Genomic DNA, 22,645 nt, shown 5'->3' on the forward strand with positions numbered 1-22,645 from the left:
GTAGAGGTGCTTCTCCTAGTTACTCTTGACTCTGACCCCTTCTTTCTCTTTCTTTCCTTTCTTCTTCCCTTCCTTCCTTCCTTTCTTTCTTTCTTTTCTTTCTTCCTCTTTCTTTCTTTCTCTTTCTTTCTTTCTCTCTTTCTCTCTGTCTCTTTCTCTCTCTCTCTCTCTCTCTTTCTTTTTTTGCTTTCTTTCTTTCAACGGAGTCTCGCTGTGTCACCCAAGATGGAGTGCAGTGACACGATCTCGGCTCACTGCAACCTCTGCCTCCCAGGTTTAAGCAATTCTCCTGCCTCAGGCTCCTGAGTAGCTGGGATTACAGGGCACACCACCACACCCAGCTAATTTTTAGTACAGATGGGATTTCTCCATGTTGGTCATGTTGGTCTCAAGCTCCTGACCTCATGATTCACCTGCCTCGACCTCCCAAAGTGCTGAGATTACAGGCGTGAGCCAATGCTCGTGGCAGACTCTGAGTCCTTTCTTAGTTGCCTTCTTGATCTTTGCTCAGTGTTTCTTCTCCATTACCACTTTCTTTATAGGACATTTGCCTACTGAACACTGCCTCGGTGTCTCCACTTCCTCGGGAACAAACGAACCAGGCTTCATTTACTGCACACTGAGGGACAGGGAGGAGCGTCACTTTCTATCCCTTAATTGGACTGAAGTGCTCTGTGTCTCCTTTCCTAAAACTTTCCACTGCTCTCTTTCACTCAGCTCCCAGCCTCTCCCTCCTTTGACCTGCTCACTGTTTCACTAACCTCTGAACCCCTTCTCTGATGATTTCACTTCATCATCTAGAGGGAGCTCAGAGGGATTCTTCACAATGTCTTCTCTCACCTGATCACTCTAGAAGTTATTACATATTTCATGACCCTTTCCATTTCCTTTAGAGCCAGTGAAAATTTTCCATCCAGGGCCACTTTCTGTGGCAAGTGACCTCTCTTAGGGCATCAGAATTTATTATTACATAAGGTCCTGTTCAACAATCTGCCTATCGAAGGTCAAGAGAAAAGGACTGAGTTTCCCCTCTTAAGGATGCCTGCCTCACTCCTGGATGGCCCAGGGTAGCATATTGACCATCTTGGGGCAAAGTCTAGGTGAGAACAGATCAGAAAGTTCCTTCTGTCATTCTCAAGAGGGAGTAGAGGCTGAGATTCTGATTCAACACTTCTGAGTTTCATTCATTGTCTTAGTGCAAGTCATAGCCTGTGGTAAAGGGTTTTTATAAATAATTTATTATAGAAGCATCTGTATGTATTACTTTATCAAACATTTACTGAGTTATCGCTTACTTACTTAGTGCCTACCCTGTGCCAGACAGATAGTCTGCTGTGCAGAGAAAGTCAAGGGCATTATGGTCACTTCCCTTGAGGAACCCTCATGACAGTGTAAAGAAAATGCTAGTTAGTTATTAGGTGGGTGAGAAGGTAATTGTGGTTTTTGCCATTCAAAAGTAGTGGCAAGCCTGGACACAGTGGCTCACGCCAGTAATCCCAGCACTTTGGTGCTGAGGTGGGCGGATCATGAGGTCAGTAGCTCAAGATGGTGAAACCCCATCTCTACTAAAAATACAAAAATTAGCTGGGTGTGGTGGCGTGCACCTGTAGTTTCAGCTACTTAGGAGGCTGAGGCAGGAGAATAGCTTGAACCCAGCAGGAGTAGCTTGCACTGAGCCGAGATGGTGTCACTGCGTTCCAGCCTGACAGCCTGGCAGCCTGGCAGCAGAGCAAAACTCTGTCTCAAAAAAAATAAAATAAAATAAAGTAATGGCAAAAACCACAATGAGTTTTGCACCAACCTAATAGGAATACATGGGTCTGAAACATTTGGTGAGAGAAATAAGCACAGATGTACCTGAACCTGGGGTAGAAATGAGCTGGTAAATTTAGATTGTGAAGAGAAGCAGCAGTTAAGTTTTGAAGGAAGAGAAGAAGCTAAAGAAATAAACAAACTGGTGTACTACAGGCAGGGGGTGGGAGTGGGGGGAATGTCTGTGTGCAGGGGGGAAATGTAAAATAATATACAAATCACCACTCTCTTAAACCACAAATATATTGGTGTGGTTGTTGCACAGTGGTCATGTGAGAAATGTACAGAAGATAAAGGGAGGGAGGAAGGTCAAATCCAGGTTATGTAGCTCCTTGTATGGAAATAACAGTGAGCTAGCTTTGTCTGCACAAGGATTATAGGCATACGGTAAGCATTCACACATGAGAACAGGCATCTTTGTGAAAATGCATTTATTATTTATATATCAAACTCTATTGTTTACTGCAGAAAGGAAAAATACAAAAGCTAACACAATTGTGAAATAGTTAATCACGTTCAACATACTTGCGATTTCTTTCTTAACCAACATGTGGTCAGACTGACTTTCCACACATTTCAAATTTTGTTTTAGACCACCATGCCTCGTTTACTATCAGTGGTGTTCTGTGTGCCTCAGAGAAACTTTGGATATTCTTGCCTTGTAAAAGTCCCTCAAGTTCTTGCCCTTGTGAAATTAATCAGAAAACTTGGCCTTGTATAGCACCCAGTGGATAACAGTTTAATATGTTACAACTCCTAGATAGCATTGCCACTTAAATGTTACCTATCATAATCTGAATTGTTCTTAGTATGTTATATACTATATTTCATATTAACATCTCAATAACTCTTGAGTTTGGTGTTATTATTTCTTTTCCCCAGAAAAAAGAAACTGAGGCTCAGAGATGATAATGGTTTGGTTAAGGTCGCTTGCCTAAGGGGCAGAGCAGATGTTTTAGCCGAATCTAAGGATGCACTTAATGATTATGGCAAATGAGCTGCTAACCTTGGGGTTTTGAATAATGGCCAGCCAATGAGGATGCTAGAGAGAACTCTCCTACGATCTCTCAAATCACATCACTGCAGCATGCATGCTTCTTTTCTTAAGCCAGGGTGCTTAGGGAACCTGGGGCATCTTCTAAGCCTCTGGTGATTGATAATTTCTTGTTTTGTTTCATTATTTTTTGAGTAAGGGTCTCACTTTGTTGCCCAGGCTGGTCTTGATTGCTTGCGTTCAAGCAATCCTTCCATCTCAGCCTCCCAAAGCATCAGGACTAAAGGTGCATTCAACCATGGCCATCTTGTTCTATTTTAACAAGCCGCTGTAACTGAATAACATACATTTCAATGAGACTCAAGTAAATGAAGATAATGAGTGCATGTTGTAGGGGTGAGTGAAAGTGACACAGCTCACAAGATGGAGGTGGGTGGGGAGAGAAGAAAAAGTCACTCAGTGAACCTCAAAAGCACATTTCCTTCTTAGAGTAAGAGGAAAACTTTAACTACACAACTGAATTAGCTGATTTCCTAGGGGTTTCTGTCCCAACCAAATCACTAAATCGTAATGAAAAAGGAAGAAATGAAGGAACATTGTAAAGAATAATAATTTTACTAATTAATGACTGTTTGCAAAGCAACTTCTCTTTAACATCACCATTCAATCTCTAGGAATCCTCCCAACTAGATGGTTTCTGAACCAGCTACTTTAGAGTGCTGGCTTTTTGAGAGTAAGAAAGGAAACTCTGGTGACAGTTCTGGGTTGCAGACCCTGGAGACAGCTCAGGAGAGTGTTGGGCTGTGTGGGAGGTGGGAAAACAGTCATCCAGCAAGAGGGGTCAAAGGCTGGCAGAGCAGCGTGTTGGAGAAGGCAGAGAGAATGTGCAGTGTCCCTCATGGTGATGACCCGTGGCACAGATGAAGAGTGTTCTCATCCAAACAACCAGGTTGCGCTAAAGTGAAGCTCTTTTACTTAGCAGTAGAACATTCTTTTATTTATTTTAGAAGAAAGTACAGAAGTTTTTATTTGATTTTTAGTAACTCTGTTCTTTGCCTCTTGCCCTTAGTGTACCCTTGTATAAAGTGATATGGCAAAAATAGGAAGAGAAAATGATGTAAGGTGTAAATTCCAGTCTTTTGATAATCCAAAAAAGAAAATCTTTTATTCTTTTTCTTAAAGAATAGAATATTTTTATGGGATGTTATTTTTTTAGCATATGGAATCCTGGAACTTTAAGCTACTATTTAGCCTTTGGTTCTACTTTTGTGTTACAGAGAAATTATTTAATAAATGTTGCTAAATTCACGAATGAATGATAGGTGAATGATCTCTGTTAGACAGATTTTTACCAATGTATTTTTAGATAGGTCAGGCCATAGCCACGATAGGATTAGTTGAAATTTACTTTCTTGTTAGCCATTACTCTTGTTTCACAATCTCACAAGAAATATTTACCAAATTTTAACCTCCATGCCTTTTGCTACAGATTGATTTTCTTCTGGCTATCAAAAGTAGTTATTTGTCTTTCTGTGCCCGGATTATTTCACTTAACATCATATATTCCAGGTTTATTCATGTTATCGAAAAGGACAGGGTTTTCTTAATTTGCCAAGCTTGAACAATAGTTCATTGTTTATATACACATTTTCCTTATTCATTTATTCACTGATGGACACTGAGATTGTTTCCATGTGAGGGGATAGATATGTTAAGTAGCTTGATTTAGCCTTTCCATGATTTATACATATGTCAACACATCACATCATACCCTACAAATATATACAATTTTTGTCGTTCAATTAAACAATTAATTTTTTTGAAAGTAGCTACAAGTGAACATCCTGTTCCAAAAATTATCTTTGTATACATTTGCCTTGAAAATAGGCTTTTGTTTTGGTGACTACATGTCTAATCCAGGCCCCAGGACATTGCTCTTCCCAAGGACCCTGCATTTCCTCCCCATGAGATGCAGAACGAGATGATGCTGGATACCTCCTAGTGGTGTCGAATTTGCTGTTTCCTCACCTGGGTCATTATTTGATCTTTTAGAACTCTTTTGGTTTCCTCAAAACCTTCACTTCTGAGATTGCCAGGCTCCATGCAGTAAGGACGCCTTAGACCAGGTAGTATCTTGAGAGGGAGCTGCAATCTTGAATTCTGAGAGAAACAAAAATTTCACCTCAGGGCACGCTAAGATTCTATCCCTTATTGAAAAAGAATAATAAATTAGACAATCTCTTTTGGTTGAATTTGATTATTCATGAATCTGTTTATGAGCTACTCTACTGCTTTTTGAGTTTTGAAAGTGCCTGTTCTCTAGGCAAACAGAAATTAGAAAGGGTTTATGTGGGTTTTTGCTCACTCAGTCCCTGAATTCCCACATGCATCTTGCAAACTAATCAGGGCCAGCCACTTATGTTGGAGAGGAGTATACTTGGCACATGGTGGGTCCTCCACGCATTAACTGCTTAGTGAAAGGATGTATGAATGAAGAGATGGGACATTTTCTCTGTCCTCATCCACTCTTCCTGGCCAAACATGCGTTCCACTTGCTAGTTATTTTCTGTTGTTTTAGTCATTGAATATACTCTTAAAGTAGACATTCTGGAGTAACTCGATACTGGCTTGCTTATGCTAATGTTCCCATGACTGGGTTTCAGTTTTTTTTTTTAATTTTTGTAAGACAGGGTCTCACTCTGTCGCCCAGGCTAGAGTGCAGTGATGTGATCTTGGGTCACTGCAACCTCAGACTCCTGACCTCAAGCAATCCTCACACGTCAAACTCTCAAAGTTATGGGATTACAGGCGTGAACCGTTGTTCCCAGCCAGCCTACATTTTTTTTTAGACAGAATGTTTTGTAATGTACCTCAATGGAAAGAATAAGAAGGCCTTGCCCAATTAAGAGATAAAGAAAAACATATGAAAATAGAAGAAAAAAAAAGAACTTGCAATAAAAGGTTGAAAATTCAAAACCAAAATATCACATCATTATTTTGTAAAATTCTAAATGAGGTAAATACCCTAAATGAGGTAAATAAAATATTTTGCCTATGGTAGCATTAAAGAGGGTTTTCTTTTCCCCTTCTTTTTATTTAATGATGCCACCATCCTGTCCACCTTTTAGGGAAAAATATCTAATATGAACAGTTTATCATCCATGAGTTCTGGAAAACAAAACATAGCTATGAAATACTTCTTTTAAATCTTGTGGAAAACAAAACGTAGGTTGAGGTTTCTATTACATCAGTTATCTGTCAAGCTTTACAAATATATTATCACTAAATTGTCTGTAAAGTCTCATTGTTCGAGCAATTGCAAAATTGTATCAGAAATAAAACTCAAAGTCATTATAGAGATTATGATTTTGCATTTGCATGAAATGATCCTCTCCCAGAGGAGGTAGCTTTACCACAGGGATATTCAGAACTCACCAGTCAGAACACAGACACACGGGAGGCATTCCTTACAACTTCTTCTTAATCAGAATTTGCTGGAACTCTTAGCCAAGTATGTCTGAAGGGGACAGCTCTGACAGAGTGGGAAGTTGGTGATGCTGTTTTCTTGCTCCTTTCATTCTCTCTGTCTTTTTCATTTGTATTCTGCCTAGGGCTGCTTCTGTGGTCCATGGCAATGCTCTCTGTGAACTACAAATAAATCCCAATGTCTACATTTTTTTTTTAATTGTAGTGCCTTCATCAAGTAGCAGAAGGAGAAATAATTCCATCTCCTTTGCACGTCTTTCTTATCGGTATTTTGTGAAAGTGTCATGAGCTAATTCATGTAATACACTTAGAATACACACAACTGTAGCTGTTTTTGCTGGTATCATTGTCATTTTCTGAATATAAAACGTAATGAATCTCTCAATAATATTTTATTATGTAATAGAAAGAACAAATTGTGGATTTGTCACCTATTAACTAGAAAGCCTAAGTCATTTAGCCTCTCTAAGCTTCTGGTTTCTAATTTATTTTTTAAAAGTGGGGGAATATCTATCTCTGGGAAATACTGGCTGAGTTAGCAATAATTTGTGCACCTAGCAGATGTGCCATAGAGTCAGAGCTCAAAGATTTATCAACCATCTTTTTATTATTATTTTCTCCGTTTTCATCCAATCTTAAATAAACTATAAAAGCCAACATTGATTTGTAGAAGTTAAACGGATGTCTAAGAAAAGTCTGTATGCATGTATTGCAAATCAAAACCACAATGGGATACCATCTTATACCCGTAAGAATGGCTATTAAAAAGCCATGTTTACACTGTTGGTGGGAGTATAAATTAGTTCAATCATTTTTGAAAACAGTGTGGCGATTCCTCAAAGATTTAGACAGACTATCATTTGACCCAGTAATTCCATTACTGGGCATATACCCAAAGGAATAGAAACCATTCTGTGATAAAGTTACATGTACATGTCTGTTCATTGCAGCACTATTGTCAATAGCAAAGGCATGGAATCAACCCAAGTGCCCATCGATGATAGACTGGATAAAGAAAATGCGGTACATACACACCATGGAATACTATGCAGTCATCAAAAGGAATGAGATCATGTGCTTTGCAGGGACATGGATGGAGCTGAAAGCCATTATTCTCAGTAAATTAACACAGGAGAAGGAAAACAAATACTGCATCTTCTCACTTATAAGTGGCAGCCAACTAATGAGAACACATGAACACATTGGACTGGGGTACAACACACACTGGGGCCTGTGAGAGGTTGGGTGTGGGAGGAGGGACAGCATCAGGAAGAATAGCTGATGGATGCTGGGCTTAATAACTAAGTGATAGGAAGATCTGTGCAGCAAACCACCATGGCACACGTTTACCTATGTAATAAACTTGCACATCCTACACATGTACCCCTGAAATTAAAAGTTGGAAATAAAAAAGAGAAACTAAAGGGAAAAGAAAGAAAAGTATATATGCATGTATGCAATGAACAAAAACATAACAGAAGTAATACCATGCAAGCACAAAGTTCATTCAACCACCAGACTTTGAGTGGAGTAAGGAAATAGCACTGAAGTTCCTTCTGCCCAAAACAGGGCTGCTCTCTGAAAGTTTATTCATAAAATTTACCATGTAACTGGTGGATCTGCCCCGTGTGTAAATAAACCAAGAGATTCCTTGTGAATGTGTAACAGAAGAGCTCATGGACTCCCAGAAATCCTGTCAAGGTGATCCATGTGTAATCTCAGGGAATGAAGGGCTGGAAAATGATTGCAAATTAGTAAACTGAAACCTAATCAATTGAGCTGTGTCTTGTGTGGAGAAAGACTGTGTGCACAGAATGGGGATGGTCACCGTGAGACCTACTGAGGACAGTGTGAGGACTCAGGGCCTGGCGCTGTGATTCCGGCACAGTTCAGAGGAGGCTTCACAAGCGCCAGCTTCCATTCTTGAGAGAGCTGCTATCAGCAGGTGGGAGACCCACGTTGGAGCACAGGAGACATTGGTGGTTATAGGCAAATGCTTTGGAATCTAAATCTGGGTCCAAATCCTGGCCTTTCCATTTTCAAATGATAAACCTTGAGAAGTTTTATCATCTTCCTGAATCTCAGTTCTTGCTCCTGTACAATGCAGGTCATTGTTACAATATTTTCCTAGCGTTATTCTCAGAATTAAGTGAGTTCATGTGTGAAACTCTGCTTCAGTGCTCCCGTGGCCAGGGAAAGGCTCCATGGATATGAGTTGCTCATCTGAGTCCCCAAACCACCAGTGCATTCTAAAGCAGCAACCTCAAACTCTAGCAGTGCCTCTAATTTAGGGATCTTATCTTTTTTAAATAGTTTATCTCTATAAAAGGCAACAGTGATTAAAATAACATTTTATTGTCCACTTTGTAAATATTTTGATGTTTGGACTTTACCTGTGAGAGATAGAGACCTCTTAAAAGGTTTTAAGCAATAAAGTATGAATCATGGTACATATTATATAAACATGTTTCCTGGAATAAGAAGAAGAATGATAGGAATTAAGAGAGTAGACAGATTAGAAGCAGGGATCCAGTTTGTGTCATCAGCCCCAAGGCCTAGGCAGAGCCATGAGATCTCAAAATAAAACTGAGTTCGGGAGCATGAGGATAAACCATTGAACGGAGAGACATGAAGAAAGTGAGATTGGTGGAAGTTGTTAATTAAGAGCAAGGGAGGAAGTAAGAAAGAACAGAGAAATGAAGACTCATATGCTTATGACCTCAGCAACTGGGTGTCCAGGGCAAGTCATTCAGAGAAGTGAGGGACAGACAGGTGGGAAGGCTGACCCCTGAGAAAACGACTAGTGAAGGAGGTTGAACATCTTAGTTTAAGGTGCCTGATGACATCCAAGGGAAGGATTTAGTAGACAGTCAAATAAATATATATTCATGGAGGAACGTGTGTGTGTGTGTGTGTAACAGCAAAGAAGGCAAAAGTGAAATGTAAAATGCTGTAACAAAGTGAAGGACATTAGGGGCTGACATGTTCCATGGAAACTAGCAGTTTAATAAGAGAAGTCTCAGTGGACTGAAAGGGGAAAAGGCCAATTGTCGTAGGTTGAGGAGGAAAAGGGTGCAGAGGAAGAGGAGATGAGAGAATGCAGGCAATTATCTGAAGAAAATTTGACTCTGAAGAGAAAAGAAGGGAAGTAACTAGATTGAGAGATAGGGTTGAGGACGACTACAGCATGCAAGCAGAAACAGAGGGAGAAGTCGAAGGTACCACATAGAGAGCTTAATTGAAGGAGGAAGTGCCCTGAGACATCAGAAGATGAGGTTCAGAATAAACTACTAGCCATGGACAAGGGGAGGATTGCTCAAGCCAAGAGAAAGCAAATCACGGTGGGTTCAGATGGTCCGACTTTGCAGATACCCTGGCTGGATAGAGCTTATTCTCTATGAAACCTTTACCCATTTTCCAACCGGGAAAACAAGAATTACACACACACACACAAATCAATATATAAATCAATGTCACAAAATATTGTATGCAAGAAATTGAAATTAGGATAGAGAAGGAAAAGAGAATAGACGACATTTGGGAACATTTTTGAGAGGAAACTGGAGTTGAGTCTTGAGAAATTTGAAGAGCAGGAGAAGACAAACAGTTGTTGTGTTCCAGAGAAAGAGAGATATATATTTTGGAATCATCAAGATCTAAGTGGTATTGAATCACAAGTATGGTATACAGTCTAATAGTTTTGACTTTTAATCTACTTGCTTCCTGAATAAGACTGAAGGCAATCTAGAAATGTATGAATATATTTCTAGAAGTATATATATATTTATTATATATACACAGTATATATATTCATTATATATATGCATTATATATATTCATTATACATACATTATATATATTCATTTTATATATATATATAAAATGACACCACTAATTGTTTCCTTCTTTATATTGAGGTCATGTTCTACAAATTATGACCCCCAAAATCTTCATCTGTGGTATTTTTTAAATCAATTTTACATCTCTGACTTCTTGAGGCTCATTTTAATTTCTTAACAGGAAAGTGGCATTGAGTAAATCTTGGCTGATTCATATACCAAGACCTGCTTTTGTTTTCTTGTATCTGTTTGTGAAAAGTCCTATGGTGTCAGGTTTCTAGAGCATTTATAGAAAAAAAATAGTTTCTGAACATTTTAAATACATACTTAATTTGCCTTCTCCCCTTGTTTCTTATGCTAGGAAATAAAAACACGATTCCAGATGTGGTCCAGTCCCCCTCACCCACCCCTGTGTGGAGCACAGGGAAATGGATATTATCCTCGGGTAGGCTGTATATCTGACCACTCAATGCCTGAATTTGCTTTGGCTGGCAGCCAAATGACCCTTAAGATCATTTAAAGCTTCCTGTTACCTAATCTCCTCGGTCTTTTGTTTGTTTGTTTGTTTGTTTGTTTGTTTGTTTGTTTTTATCTGGAAGTCTTGAGAAAGAAAGCAAAAGAGAAATAATTGCTCCTTAAACAAAGGTAAGATAGAATTATCAGCAAGCATCAGTGCAGCACTGCAGACTTGAAGAGTTGCTTGCAGACATCTTACTGGCCATTCCTCCTTTGCAGCCATAAGAAATGAAAAACATCATGTACCCCACTCAGGAGAAGCAGGTGTGGAGTCTCTTGAGGTTAATCCACTCAGATTCACACGTGGGCTTCAGAGGGAGCTGAGTTCTTGAATTCTTCCTATAATTTTCTGTCTGTCTACCATATATAACATTTTATTTGCTACTTCCAAGTGACTGAAAGAGGAAAGGACACAAAAGAGGAGGAAAAAAACCCATTGTATTTTTTGATAGTTAAGTCACCCAAATTATATACTAAAATAAACTTACCAAGCAGCAGTTAACCAAAATTGGTGGATGAAAATGAATGGCAGTCTGTGACATTTCATCAGACTTGAACGATATCCCCCATCACTCTGCCACTCTAAATTTGGTGAAATGCCAAGATTCAGATATTTAAACTTAGAGAAAGCACATTGACTAATTCTGTACCATACCCTTGCTCTTGAGAATATTTAAGTTTTTTTCTTGCCGCATGTGATGTATTATCTTTTAGGTCATACTAACGTGTTTTTTAAGGATCATATGCCTATTCCATGTGCCCTTATAGGCTCCATAAATGAGAATGTCTGGCTGCTCTGCTCATGCATTCCGCTTCTGGGGTGCCGTTTCTTGTTGTCCTTTTATATATTCTTTGTATGTCGTGTTTGTATTTCAAACTTCAATGAGAATTTCCATAACTATGTATTGAATCTCTACTATGAGCAAGTTGGTGTGTTCATTGTTTTATGTATATTATCCCCTTTGATTCATACAAAAATATCAGATTGTTAGTATTATTATTATTATTATAACCATTTAAAACATAAGAAAACTGAGCCCCAGAGTGACCTCACTGATGTTATACAACTAGGGTGTTGAGGTACACGGATTCAACTCATGCCATCTGGTCCCAGCGACAGGCTTTCCTACTACATACAAAACAATCATCTCTCAACTATACTTAGGAAGAGCCTTGTGCATTGCTCCAAAGGAAGTGAAAGTTTGCAGAGTTCTTACCCTTGGCATGAAGAAAGCAAATCTATAGCTGTAGACTCCTTGCCTATCAATAGGTAGCACCATCATTTGCATCATTTTATTGTGACTAAAACCCTCCATGACAATCACCACTGCCATCACCACCAATTGCCCTACCCATTGTTTTGAAATGTTGGAATCATACCTGTCACTCACAAATTTAATTAAATCCAATCATATTCCTAATATGACCTTAAATGCAGGAATAAATATGCAAATTCCCTTTGATGGCTCCATTGCCTATAGGCTCAACACAGCCTTCACATGCAGTTTATTGGTCCAGTCAATGGGGATTCCCGCTGTAATTTTTTAAAGAAATTTAAATTTCATTGCCAATATTCAAAAACTGAAAATTTTTACATTAATATTCTAGCCTGGCTCTTTGATCTCATATTACAGAATGGCATAATTTCCTGTTGCTAATGAGTACTACAGGCCTGCTTTAGTTGGAACACCTACTTTATACTTATCTCTCTTTCCCCCTGACACTGAGATTGTGTGTCAATTTCCATTTATTACTAACACAAAGCTGGATTTACATACATTTTGATCTGCTTGGCCCCTGTAGGCATTTATATTTGTATCTGTTTCTGTTGCATTAAATAGCTTTAGAGAGAAATTTACTTTAAGTTTTCAGGTAAAAAGTATTCTTAGTAATGTGCCTTGCATCATCAAACTAAATATGATTTTTTTTCCTCTGTTATTTGGAAGAGAATTTTATTCTTAGAGTGCTATTTTTAGATCTCAACACTTTGACACAAAAACATCAAATTTTTATAGACAAGATGCCAGAGAGTATAGGAAAGGCAGTCGTTGGCATTGATGGGCAGACTTTAGAAACTACTATTTTCACCTTGAAAATGGAAATGGAGAGGCATACAATTCTATAGCAGTACAGAATTTCTTCAGGAGAAGATTTGGGTTTGGTCTTCATTCCACTTCGGCTGTTTGGCATTTGCTTTGAAATCTCTGCCTGAAAAGATATTGGAATGTGGAGATTGAAATTCATCCCTGTGTCTATGCAGCATTCATAGATGTACTTTCAAGCTGAGACAAAAGCCTTATTCTATATACTTTGAATGGCCTCTAAGTACAGGTATTCGAATTGTAGATATTGTACAGTACATTTCTGTACATTTTCCATTTGATAGATCTGTAGGAACATGTGTACAGGTGAATATTTGACTTATTCATAATTAAGATGAATTAATATGTTTTTCTCTATTTTCATGAGTTGGATAATAAATCTGAAAATTTAATTTTCTACATGTGCTCTGTCATATAAACTCTCCAATACAGAATCATAGGTGGATGCATAAAAAGATGAATTGACTTGCCTGGGGCCACAGAGTAGCTCAGGAACAAAGAAGAGAACTAAAATAAGTGTCACTGCCACCATTTTTGAGCATTTACCATAGATCAGGCACCATGCTAAGTGACTACATAATCTCTTTTAAACCTATCAGTCATTATGATGTAGATGTTATCTCCATTTTAAAATTGAGCACACTGAATATTTCAGAAATGAAATTATTTGCCCAGTCTAACATAGCTAGGACCTGGGGACTGAGATTCCAGAACACATCTGTATGCTTCTAAAACTATGTCCTTAAAGACCTGGGGTAGATCCTGGGGATACCAAGAATGAGACGTTGTCCCTGCCTCTTCTGTGGTGTGAGGTATGACCTTAGCCTAGCTATTTAATATCTCTCAGCCTCAGTTTCCTTATTTGTAAATGGGCATAATGACACCTAAGGCATAGTATTTTTTGGGGGGTGGGGGGTGGCGGAATACCTATCCCCTGGTATAACTGCCTCAAAACAGTTGTACATTCAATGCTAGTTTCCTACATCCAATTTTCCTTCTCAGCCAAATGATGTGGCTCTTACCGTGAGTCCAAAAACACCACCAGCAAAAGGGGAAAATATCCAATGGCTCATCCTATTCTTCCTGAACTTTATCCAAAGGTGATTAGTCAGTGTTTTATTTGCATGGTTAACAAAAACAAAGTCAGAGTCATTAACTACCGAGATGTTTAGGAACAAAATGAAAAGCAAGGAAGCAGTAACTGTAAAGCACCTCGAGTTAAAGGGTGGTAAAAAATAGATAAAGTTGACTAAAACCTGTCGTCAGGTGGCTGAAACAAGTCCTTGGAGTGATTTTTGAGTGGAATTTATGATGGCTGTTTCAAGTTAGTTGCTGAGATAGCCGATCTCTTTATGGGAATGAGAGGTGAGGTTTAATGTCACATTAGCACACATTGAGCAGGTGGGCTGCTCTTAGCCACCAAAAGCAGCAGCAATCTTTGTAAAGTATCCATTTCTACAAGCGCACATGGGGAAGATGGAAAATTCACTTGTTTTTGGAAGCTAGCCATGGGTTTTGTAATTCACATTCCTTTCCTTCACACACACTTAGGCGATGAAAGGCCTTCTGTTTTCCCCCTCTCTGCCCCTACCCTGCTGCAACTACCCAAATCACTTCTGAAAAGAGGGGCCATGGAAAAGAGTCCCTAGATTATCCACATTTTGTCCTCTTTTTTTCTTAAATTTATGTTTTGCAGGACAAATGATACTGGCTTTCTTTCCTTCAAAGACCACTTGCCTGTCACTCAGATAGTTATCACTGATACCGACAGATCAAACTCAGAAGCCGCTTGGAGAATTGGTCCCTTGCGTTGCTATGGTGACCGTGAGTACTAAATCGAAAGAAGCTTTCTCTGCATTACATGAGCACAAGATGTTTTTACTGCCTTATCCCTTTTCCCTGCAGTGTGCCCTAGTCTTGAAAATTACCCACATGTCCAGTGCTTTCCCCTACCCCATTGAAAACGATAAACGATGTTGAAGGATTTTCTCATTTGCAGGACGCTTCTGGAATGCCGTCTCATTTTACACAGAAGCCTCTTACCTCCACTTTCCTACCTTCCATGCGGAATTCAGTGCCGATATTTCCTTCTTTTTTAAAACCACAGCATTATCCGGAGTTTTCCTAGAAAATCTTGGCATTAAAGACTTCATTCGACTCGAAATAAGCTGTAAGTGCCCTCAATTATGCATTTAATGTAACTGATCAACAAACAAGTTTTAGTCTTGTTTTTGCCACCACTCACTCACTAGTGGGCATTTGTACCAGCAAATTAATCTCACTGGACATCTGTAAAATTAGCAGTGATAATGTCTAGTTTCTTCTGATGCTTTATGATTTATTATGACCTGTCAGTATTTAATCAGTCATTCTCTCATCAAAACATGGGCATTCCGAAAATTCCCACAGACACCTATTACAGTTTCCAAAGATATTTCTTACCTGTGACTTTAATCTTCCACACTACAGGACTTTTTTCATGACACTTTCCATGCAAAGCTGAAAAGAGGATTATTATGCATTCTATTCATATTTGGGGTCTACTTTTTGTTTTACCTTTGTTCCAAAAGTAATTTCCTAACTTATTTCCCACCCGAGGAGCCTGTGACTATCCAATCAGAATTGTCATGGTTTCTCTACCACTTTCCCGTGAACAGTGGCGTACCTAATAAACTCGATGCCAGGACGTGGATCACCTTTTAGTCTGCATACCCTGCATATAAACTATATTCAGTAATAATCATGACATGCAATGAAAAATGATAGGAATACAGGTGGCGAAATTTCCTATAATTAAACATTTTGTATATAATCATACTAATGAAACAATATTCCAATACCGTTAAAATACAATTAAAAAATTACACCAAGTCATATTTTTAATAAAAAGGGAGAAAGCATACATACATATTGCCCTGTTGCGATCCTAGTCACATTAAAATGTATGTTTCTGAGTCTCTACTTCTTGAAATTTGACAGTGACTTCATAAAATGTAGGTATTTTCTTATCTTCATGTTCAAACGAGAGTATGCTCATGTCCATTTATCTCATATTGAGAAAATAATACTTTCTATTAATTTTAGTTTGTTTCATATGAAGCAAGAGCTATACAAATAAGGTTTTAAACTTCATAATATATTTGTTAAAAATTCATAAAAATTTCATTCTATACTAAATTCTGTAAATTCTAGTACTGTCAATGTTGTTACTTCAGGATTGATTTTAGAAACTTCCAAATGTCTCTGCAAGCAAAAAAATCCACTAAGGTAATTTTGACAGAAAATTCGTCATAAATTTCTATTTTGTTAGGTAAAAAGTTACCATATTCCTAAGAATTTGAAATTGCTTGGGTCCTAATAGGGTGCAAACTTTGTCTCAAAACTCTGTGGTTCCATGTATTCATGTATTGAAGATTAGATTTGAGTTAAACAATGCTAGCAGAGTAATTGTACAGATGAAAAATGAGAACTTGAGTTCTTATTCTTAAAAATAAACAAATATATTTGAGTCTGTATTTTTAGGAGACAATGATAAATCTAGAGTTCTCTGTATTAACTTTCCCTCAGAATATAACATTTATTAAGTAGAAAGAGATAAAACGTACTAATTTGAAGTTTATACATACATTGTTAAAAATTAACAGTAGCGTTATATGAACAAAATAGTTTTGTTTATTTTTAAGAGTAAGAACTCAAGTCCAGGTGTGGTGGCTCGCACCTGTAATCCTGGCACTTTGGGAGGCCTAGGCAGGAGGATTGCTTGAGGTCAGGAGTTCGAGACCAGCCTGCCCAACATGGTGAAACCCTGTCTCCACTAAAAATACAAAAATTATCTGGGTGTGGTGGCAGGTGCCTCTAATCCCAGCTGCTTGGGAGGCTGAGGCAGGAGAAACGCTTGAACCCCAGAGGCAGAGGTTGCAGTAAGCCAAGATTGCACTACTGCACCCCAGCCTGGGTGACAAGAGAAAAACTTTGTGTCAGAAAAATAAATAAATAAATAAATAAATAAATAAATAAATAAATAAATAAATAAAATAACAGTAGCTTCAGCATCTATTGAAACAGACCAACAAATGATTTATTTGGTGAAGGAATGTTTTATCACTAACATTGCTTAGAATTACTTGTGTATGGTAGTAATTTTTAAAAAGATGTATTTTTAGTGACTTTTGCTATTGTTTTAGGTTCTCTGCACTGAGTGCACTTTTTATTACTTATACACAGGGTAGGCTATAGCCAGCACCTTGCCCATGTTATTCCTGTGACCATAAAGACTCAGGCTTGTCATTAGGTGCCCTATGTATGTGTGTCTAAATGAATGTTTTCCTGTAGTTTGATTGAGGCCATGGACCATATCACTGTAATGATGTGACTGCACGAAATACCCTTGAAAGTATAAGTAATGTCTTAGCAACAGAAATTGGAAATTTGAGAGCTCCAGAAACGGAGAAAAAAAAAAAATGACTGGAGATGGCAGAGGTGTTTAAGTCTCCTGCAAATTACCAAGCAGCTAAGTGTTTCTTTTGCAGTTACCGCACAATACGTACAAGGAAAAAGATCTTCTTAATTGGTAGTTTTAATCTCCTTTTACTCCAACTATTAAGACTATTAATGGGAGGAAGCTCTTGTGGCTTTGGTGTGAAACAAGATCCCTCACACCTAACATGACCAGTCTCTAAAAATGTTGAGTTGAATGCCAACAATTTCATAATTTGGATATAGTAACTTCAATGTAAATTTAATAAAAATTAGGCCCCATGGCCTTTTGATTCATTAAGCAGCAGTAAACATCATGGTATGTTATTACAAGGTAATGACTGATGATTTAGTGTTAATTACATATCAGTGTCCAATTTGTTTGTACTTTGTGCTACTGTATTTTTCCCTTTGGCTTATGCAAGATTGTTTTTAGTGCAGGTTAGAATTACATTTGACAAAAATCAAAACCCACTGAGGTAATTGGTTGGTACATAATATATCACCAGATTGGAGAACATATACTTTCCAAGACAAGATTTTATATAAAAACATTGAGAAGTTCAAGATCTTATAGTGCTCAAAATATTTGTTATTATTAATATTTAAAAGGGGAAAAGACCAAAGTGGGGTGGAAACATCTTGCATTCTTTATTTACAGCGACATTCGTATTATGCATTTTAGGCAGATGGAATTTTTACCCTAAAGGGTTCATAGCAAGAAACTTCCACAGACCAGGCACTTGGAAAGGAAATGGCCTTTTAACAGATGCAGTTGCTCAGAATAGATTTCCCTCCCTTCCCCAAGGAGTGTTCCTCTAAAACTATCCGAGCAGCAGTTTCCAAGGTTGATATATCCAAATTGTTGGACAGGGAACAGTAGATTTCCATGAAATTTTCAATCCATTTCCTTCCAGCCTGCTTTCAAAGATATTTGAATTTTGTAGCCCATACTCTATGAAAAAGAAGACACGCCACTATATTGGCAAGTCTTAGTGAATGTGTTTTAGTGGGCCTGTGGAAATGATAACTATTTTGATACTTATCTCACAATGGCTGTACAGGTAGAAATTGATATTTTAGAGTAGATGAGGAGATCAGAAGGAAATGGCTTTTGAGAGTCAGTCTGGCATAGTGGAAAGAAGCTAGACTAGAACCCAATGTGGATTCAAACTTTTGTTCTTCCAAGTGGGTTTGTGAGCTGCCTTGAGCAAGTTCTTCTCCCTTCCTATGCTTATTTATGCAACATGGGGTTGGTGACATCCATATGCCACCCAGAGATGCCTTTGGCTGCGAATAATAGAAAACTCAATCTGCACCAGCAGCCACAAGAATGGAAATTCACTGGTACTGGAGCATGTGACAAAGGCCAGAGGAGGTAGGACTGGCTTTATTTATGGTGGTTTGCAGTAGTTTAATAAAGTTATCAGTCGTCTCATGGTTTTCTCTCTCTGTTATGAATGTTGAATGTCTGCTTTGGTCTAAGGCTGTCACTCCCTCATGGTGGAGCTGCATCCCAGCTGGTGGAGAATCCCTGCTTTCCAGCCCTACAAGCAATCCTCCTGAGAGGCCACTCACTTGGCCCCCAAGAACCAACGTGTGTGGCTGGGAACGTATAGATTGCAGATTGATTTATACCAGGGCCGACCCCCACACCAGAGACCGGGCTAGCTTCCCCTAAAGCCCATGGGAAAGTGAGAGAGGGAGGAGTTTCCCAAAGCAAACTCAGTATTGTTAGAAAGAAGGTAGTCGCCAGAGAAACAATCAATGAGGATTCTTCTAAGGCAGTTGTCAGAATTGAAATGTGTACTTTATTTTAAAAAATGCCTTGAAAAGGAAACAAAACCAGAAATTTCCTGAACTGCTCATGGGAAAAACGATACATATATATACTGTATGTATGTGTGTGTGTGTATATATGTATATGTATGTGTATGTATATACTCTATAAATATGTGTGTATACTGTATAGATACATATATATACACAAAGAGAGCGAGAAAGATTTAACTTTATAATTTCAGAAGTATTATACTGAGAATGTTACCAAATGTGATGTTAACTTGGACACACTATAGTTAGAACTTCAGAGAATAGTACAAGTGAATATTATTAATAATTGCACTTTTGTTGAATTGTTGAGCAATTATTCTGATTAGACACTGTACAATTCTTTACATTCCTGGTTTCATTTTGTTTCCAAGCACTCCCATCGATGACGATCCCTATGTTGTACTGTGATTACCACCGCACAGTGCACCTGCAGGCAGGATGAGCCTAGAGAGGGCAAGCGGCAAGCCCTGATCACTCAGCTGGGAAGGTTAGAACCCAGGACCCACCCAGCTGTGTCTGGCTCCTTACAGCAACCCCCCCAACTCTGCTTTGCCCGGGTCCGCAGGATTGACAATGTTAGAACTCAAGAGAACATACAATTATTTACCTCCAGATTTTGAGGCACAGGACATAGAGGAAGTCCCTGCAATTTTGTGCAATACCACAGGTACTATTTTTCTAGAGTTAGAAACTGTGACTGCTGTCAGATCCTTAAAGAGATTATGTCCCTGAAAAGTTTTAACAGTATTTTATTTAGTTCATATTTCTCATTTTACACATGGACACCTGGAAGGACAGAGAGATTCACTCACTATATTAAGGCCTTACAAATTATTCATTCCATAAATGGACCCTGAAATATCTCTCATGCTGACCTGGGGTGGGGATTGAGGACACAGAATGGAGTGTGGCTCCGTCTTCACAGAGCTCAGGATTGAGTGCCGGGAGGAGACGTGTAGAGTGTGTCCTAAGGATATTCTCTAATGGGCTTGGTGGTCACTCCTGGAAGAACACGCAGGTGTCTTCTTAGCAGCTTCCTCCCATCTCCTAGGAGCACTTGGTAGAAACTCTTTAACAGCCCTAAACATGCCCTATCTTTTCTTTATCAGTCTTCTCAAAAGTAAATCGTGAACTCATCTTGTTTCATTTGTCTCAGAATTCTCAGTGCCCAGCACAGGGCCTGGCTTGATAAAAATGCCCTGAAAGACTGAGGAGACTCCTTAGCTTTGCCTTGAACAATAAAGAAGTAGCTGGTGAGAGAAGGCATTTGTCAGAAGGCTGGGGGAGGTTGCGCTTAGAGGGTAAGTTCACGATAGAGCTAATGCTCTCATGGCTCTTCTCCCTTCCTATTCAGGGCCAGTGGGCTATGTCCACCTCTTCAGCAAGTGAGAGCCAACTTGAATTTGCCTTAAGGGCCCCGTTATAAAGGCATTGGCCAAAGTGGGATGGATCATTCATTCTCTTACCTTGTTTTCAGCATCTTTATCATCTATTCTAGCTTTGACTACCCAGGGCAACTGCACAGGTTTCCAGGTGTGGAGGTTTTATCATAGGAATACTGATTTAAAAATTGAGCTCTGGGAAACACCACCTGGACTTACATCCAGACTCTGCCCCACCTGCACCGGGTCAGCTTACTTAGCGACCTGTACCTCACTTCCCTCATCTGTAAGAGATTCCTGTCTCATAAAGTTGTAGCAAGGCTTAGTGAGTTGATCAATGAAAAACGAGTAGCAAGGTACTTGGCTCACAGTAAGTACTCAGTAAATACTAACTATTTTTATTGATTCTATGTATTTATTTTTTATTGATTGATTTTTATTAACCATTTTTACTGATTCTAAGAGGAATGACTTATACATAGTATGTCTTTAATAGTTGCTTTAATAAAGTTAAATAATAATAATTTTAAAGACTCTGCAAGGACCCTGATACCTTGGTATAAACCTGTAAAAGTATGAAGAAAATTGCAGAATTGTATTTAGTATGTGCAATGTAATGACGTTTCAATGAATAAAATGAGAACTTCCTGTATACAAGGCACAGTGCTAGGTGCTGGGTATAGGATAAATGAGGTGTTCTTCTAGAGCTGCAGACTCGGGGGAGACAATAAACAGATTATTATACAGCAGGGGGCTGCAGTTTGGAGAAGAGGTAAGCACAGACGGGAAACCGATTATGGAGGTGGTGGTCAGGGGGCAAGGCTAGTCACAGCGAAGCAGCAAGCCCTCCACAAACATGTGTTGTCTCAGTGAAATTTATTATCCACAAGACTAGCCTTGCAGGAAAGCTTTTAGTAAAATCTTTAACATTCCTCACCCAAATTCTCACCAATCTTACTCCGTGTTTTACAGAAAAATGTAATTGTGGGGTCCAGTCATCTCTCAGTTAAGTGTTTTTAAATTCTGAGATATGCAGGGCTGCCAGGTGGCACTGGTGATCTGAATAAGAAACAGGGAAAGCCTCAAGGGGCCACCTTCACTCTTACATAGTCTAACTGCTCGTCACTCAGATTGTTCCCTTCAATTCTGTTTCCTTTAAGGAATGGATTTGTAGCCTGAAGCCAATTTGCCTAGGTTGAAAAATCACAGGTCACAGTAATAATAACAACAGCTATCACTTGTTGAACATGCAGTGTGTGCCAGGCACAGTTAACTTTATCAGGATTCATGTCTAAATAATCTGATGATTTAAGTACTGTTCTTATTCCCATTTTACAGACAAGAAAATTGAGGCATGGTGACATTGAAAACTTGCCTTAGGTCACAGTGGCTCCAGAGTCTAAGCTCTCAAATCCCATTCTTACTGCTTCCACCTTACTCTCCTTTAGGCCAGGGCTCACCAGAAAGCAAAATAATTCAAGCTCTCAGATACTCAAAATTCTGTGTAATGGGGACTTTGATGCAGATTGCTTTTGGTTAAGGTTTAAAGGCTGGGAAGAAAGTGCTCTGGGGTGGTGTCTGTCTTTTGGCATTTCTGATAATTTAAATCTGGCAGTTGATGACTTTGTCAAATAAATACCCATTTCCTATTTTAGGGGGTAGAGGAGAGGGAGCAATTGTGAAGGTGCCTAGAAAAAAAGGAAAGCCTGGCATATGAAAGTTGCAGTCCTCTCCTCATCCTCAATTTGTAAATTACAATTAACCTCTCCATTTCCTCTAAATTTAGAACATTCTTATGTGGTAATGGAAAACACAAGACAATATACTCAATAGAGCAAAATCGTGAAGAACCCTGCCTTTGCAGTCAGATTCTACTTACCACCTAGGACACTCTCAGCAAATTATTTATATTTCTGTGCACTTTCGTTTTCTCACTCATAAAATGAGAATAATGCTACATTTCTCATAGAATGGTTTTGTGTATTAAAATGAGATAATCCATGGTCAGTGCTTAGCATAGTGCCTGGCATAGAGGTCATTGTTCCCACTGTGCTACCCCTTCCAGTTCTCTCTCTTAATGGTTATCCACCATTACCACTATCATCACCACCACCATCATTGGCACCATCATCATCACCTTCATCACCACCGTCACCACCACCATTACCACCATCACGATTACCACCACCATCGCCACCACCACCA

General features: G+C 38.8%; 1 protein-coding gene across 2 annotated transcripts in view; it reads left to right on the forward strand.

Moving 5' to 3' along the window:
- CNTNAP5 (contactin associated protein family member 5) overlaps nucleotides 1–22,645 on the forward strand; it is an 872,320-nt gene that overhangs the window by 695,926 nt on the left and 153,749 nt on the right. For both annotated transcript variants that reach the window (XM_031936548.1, XM_023225607.3), the window contains exons 15-16: nucleotides 14,446–14,573; nucleotides 14,749–14,919. In XM_031936548.1, coding sequence (XP_031792408.1) covers nucleotides 14,446–14,573; nucleotides 14,749–14,919 — 299 coding nt within the window. The remainder of the gene's footprint in view (nucleotides 1–14,445; nucleotides 14,574–14,748; nucleotides 14,920–22,645) is intronic.

The sequence above is a fragment of the Piliocolobus tephrosceles genome, chromosome 11 (assembly GCF_002776525.5).
Source record: "Piliocolobus tephrosceles isolate RC106 chromosome 11, ASM277652v3, whole genome shotgun sequence".
Lineage (NCBI taxonomy): Eukaryota > Metazoa > Chordata > Mammalia > Primates > Cercopithecidae > Piliocolobus > Piliocolobus tephrosceles.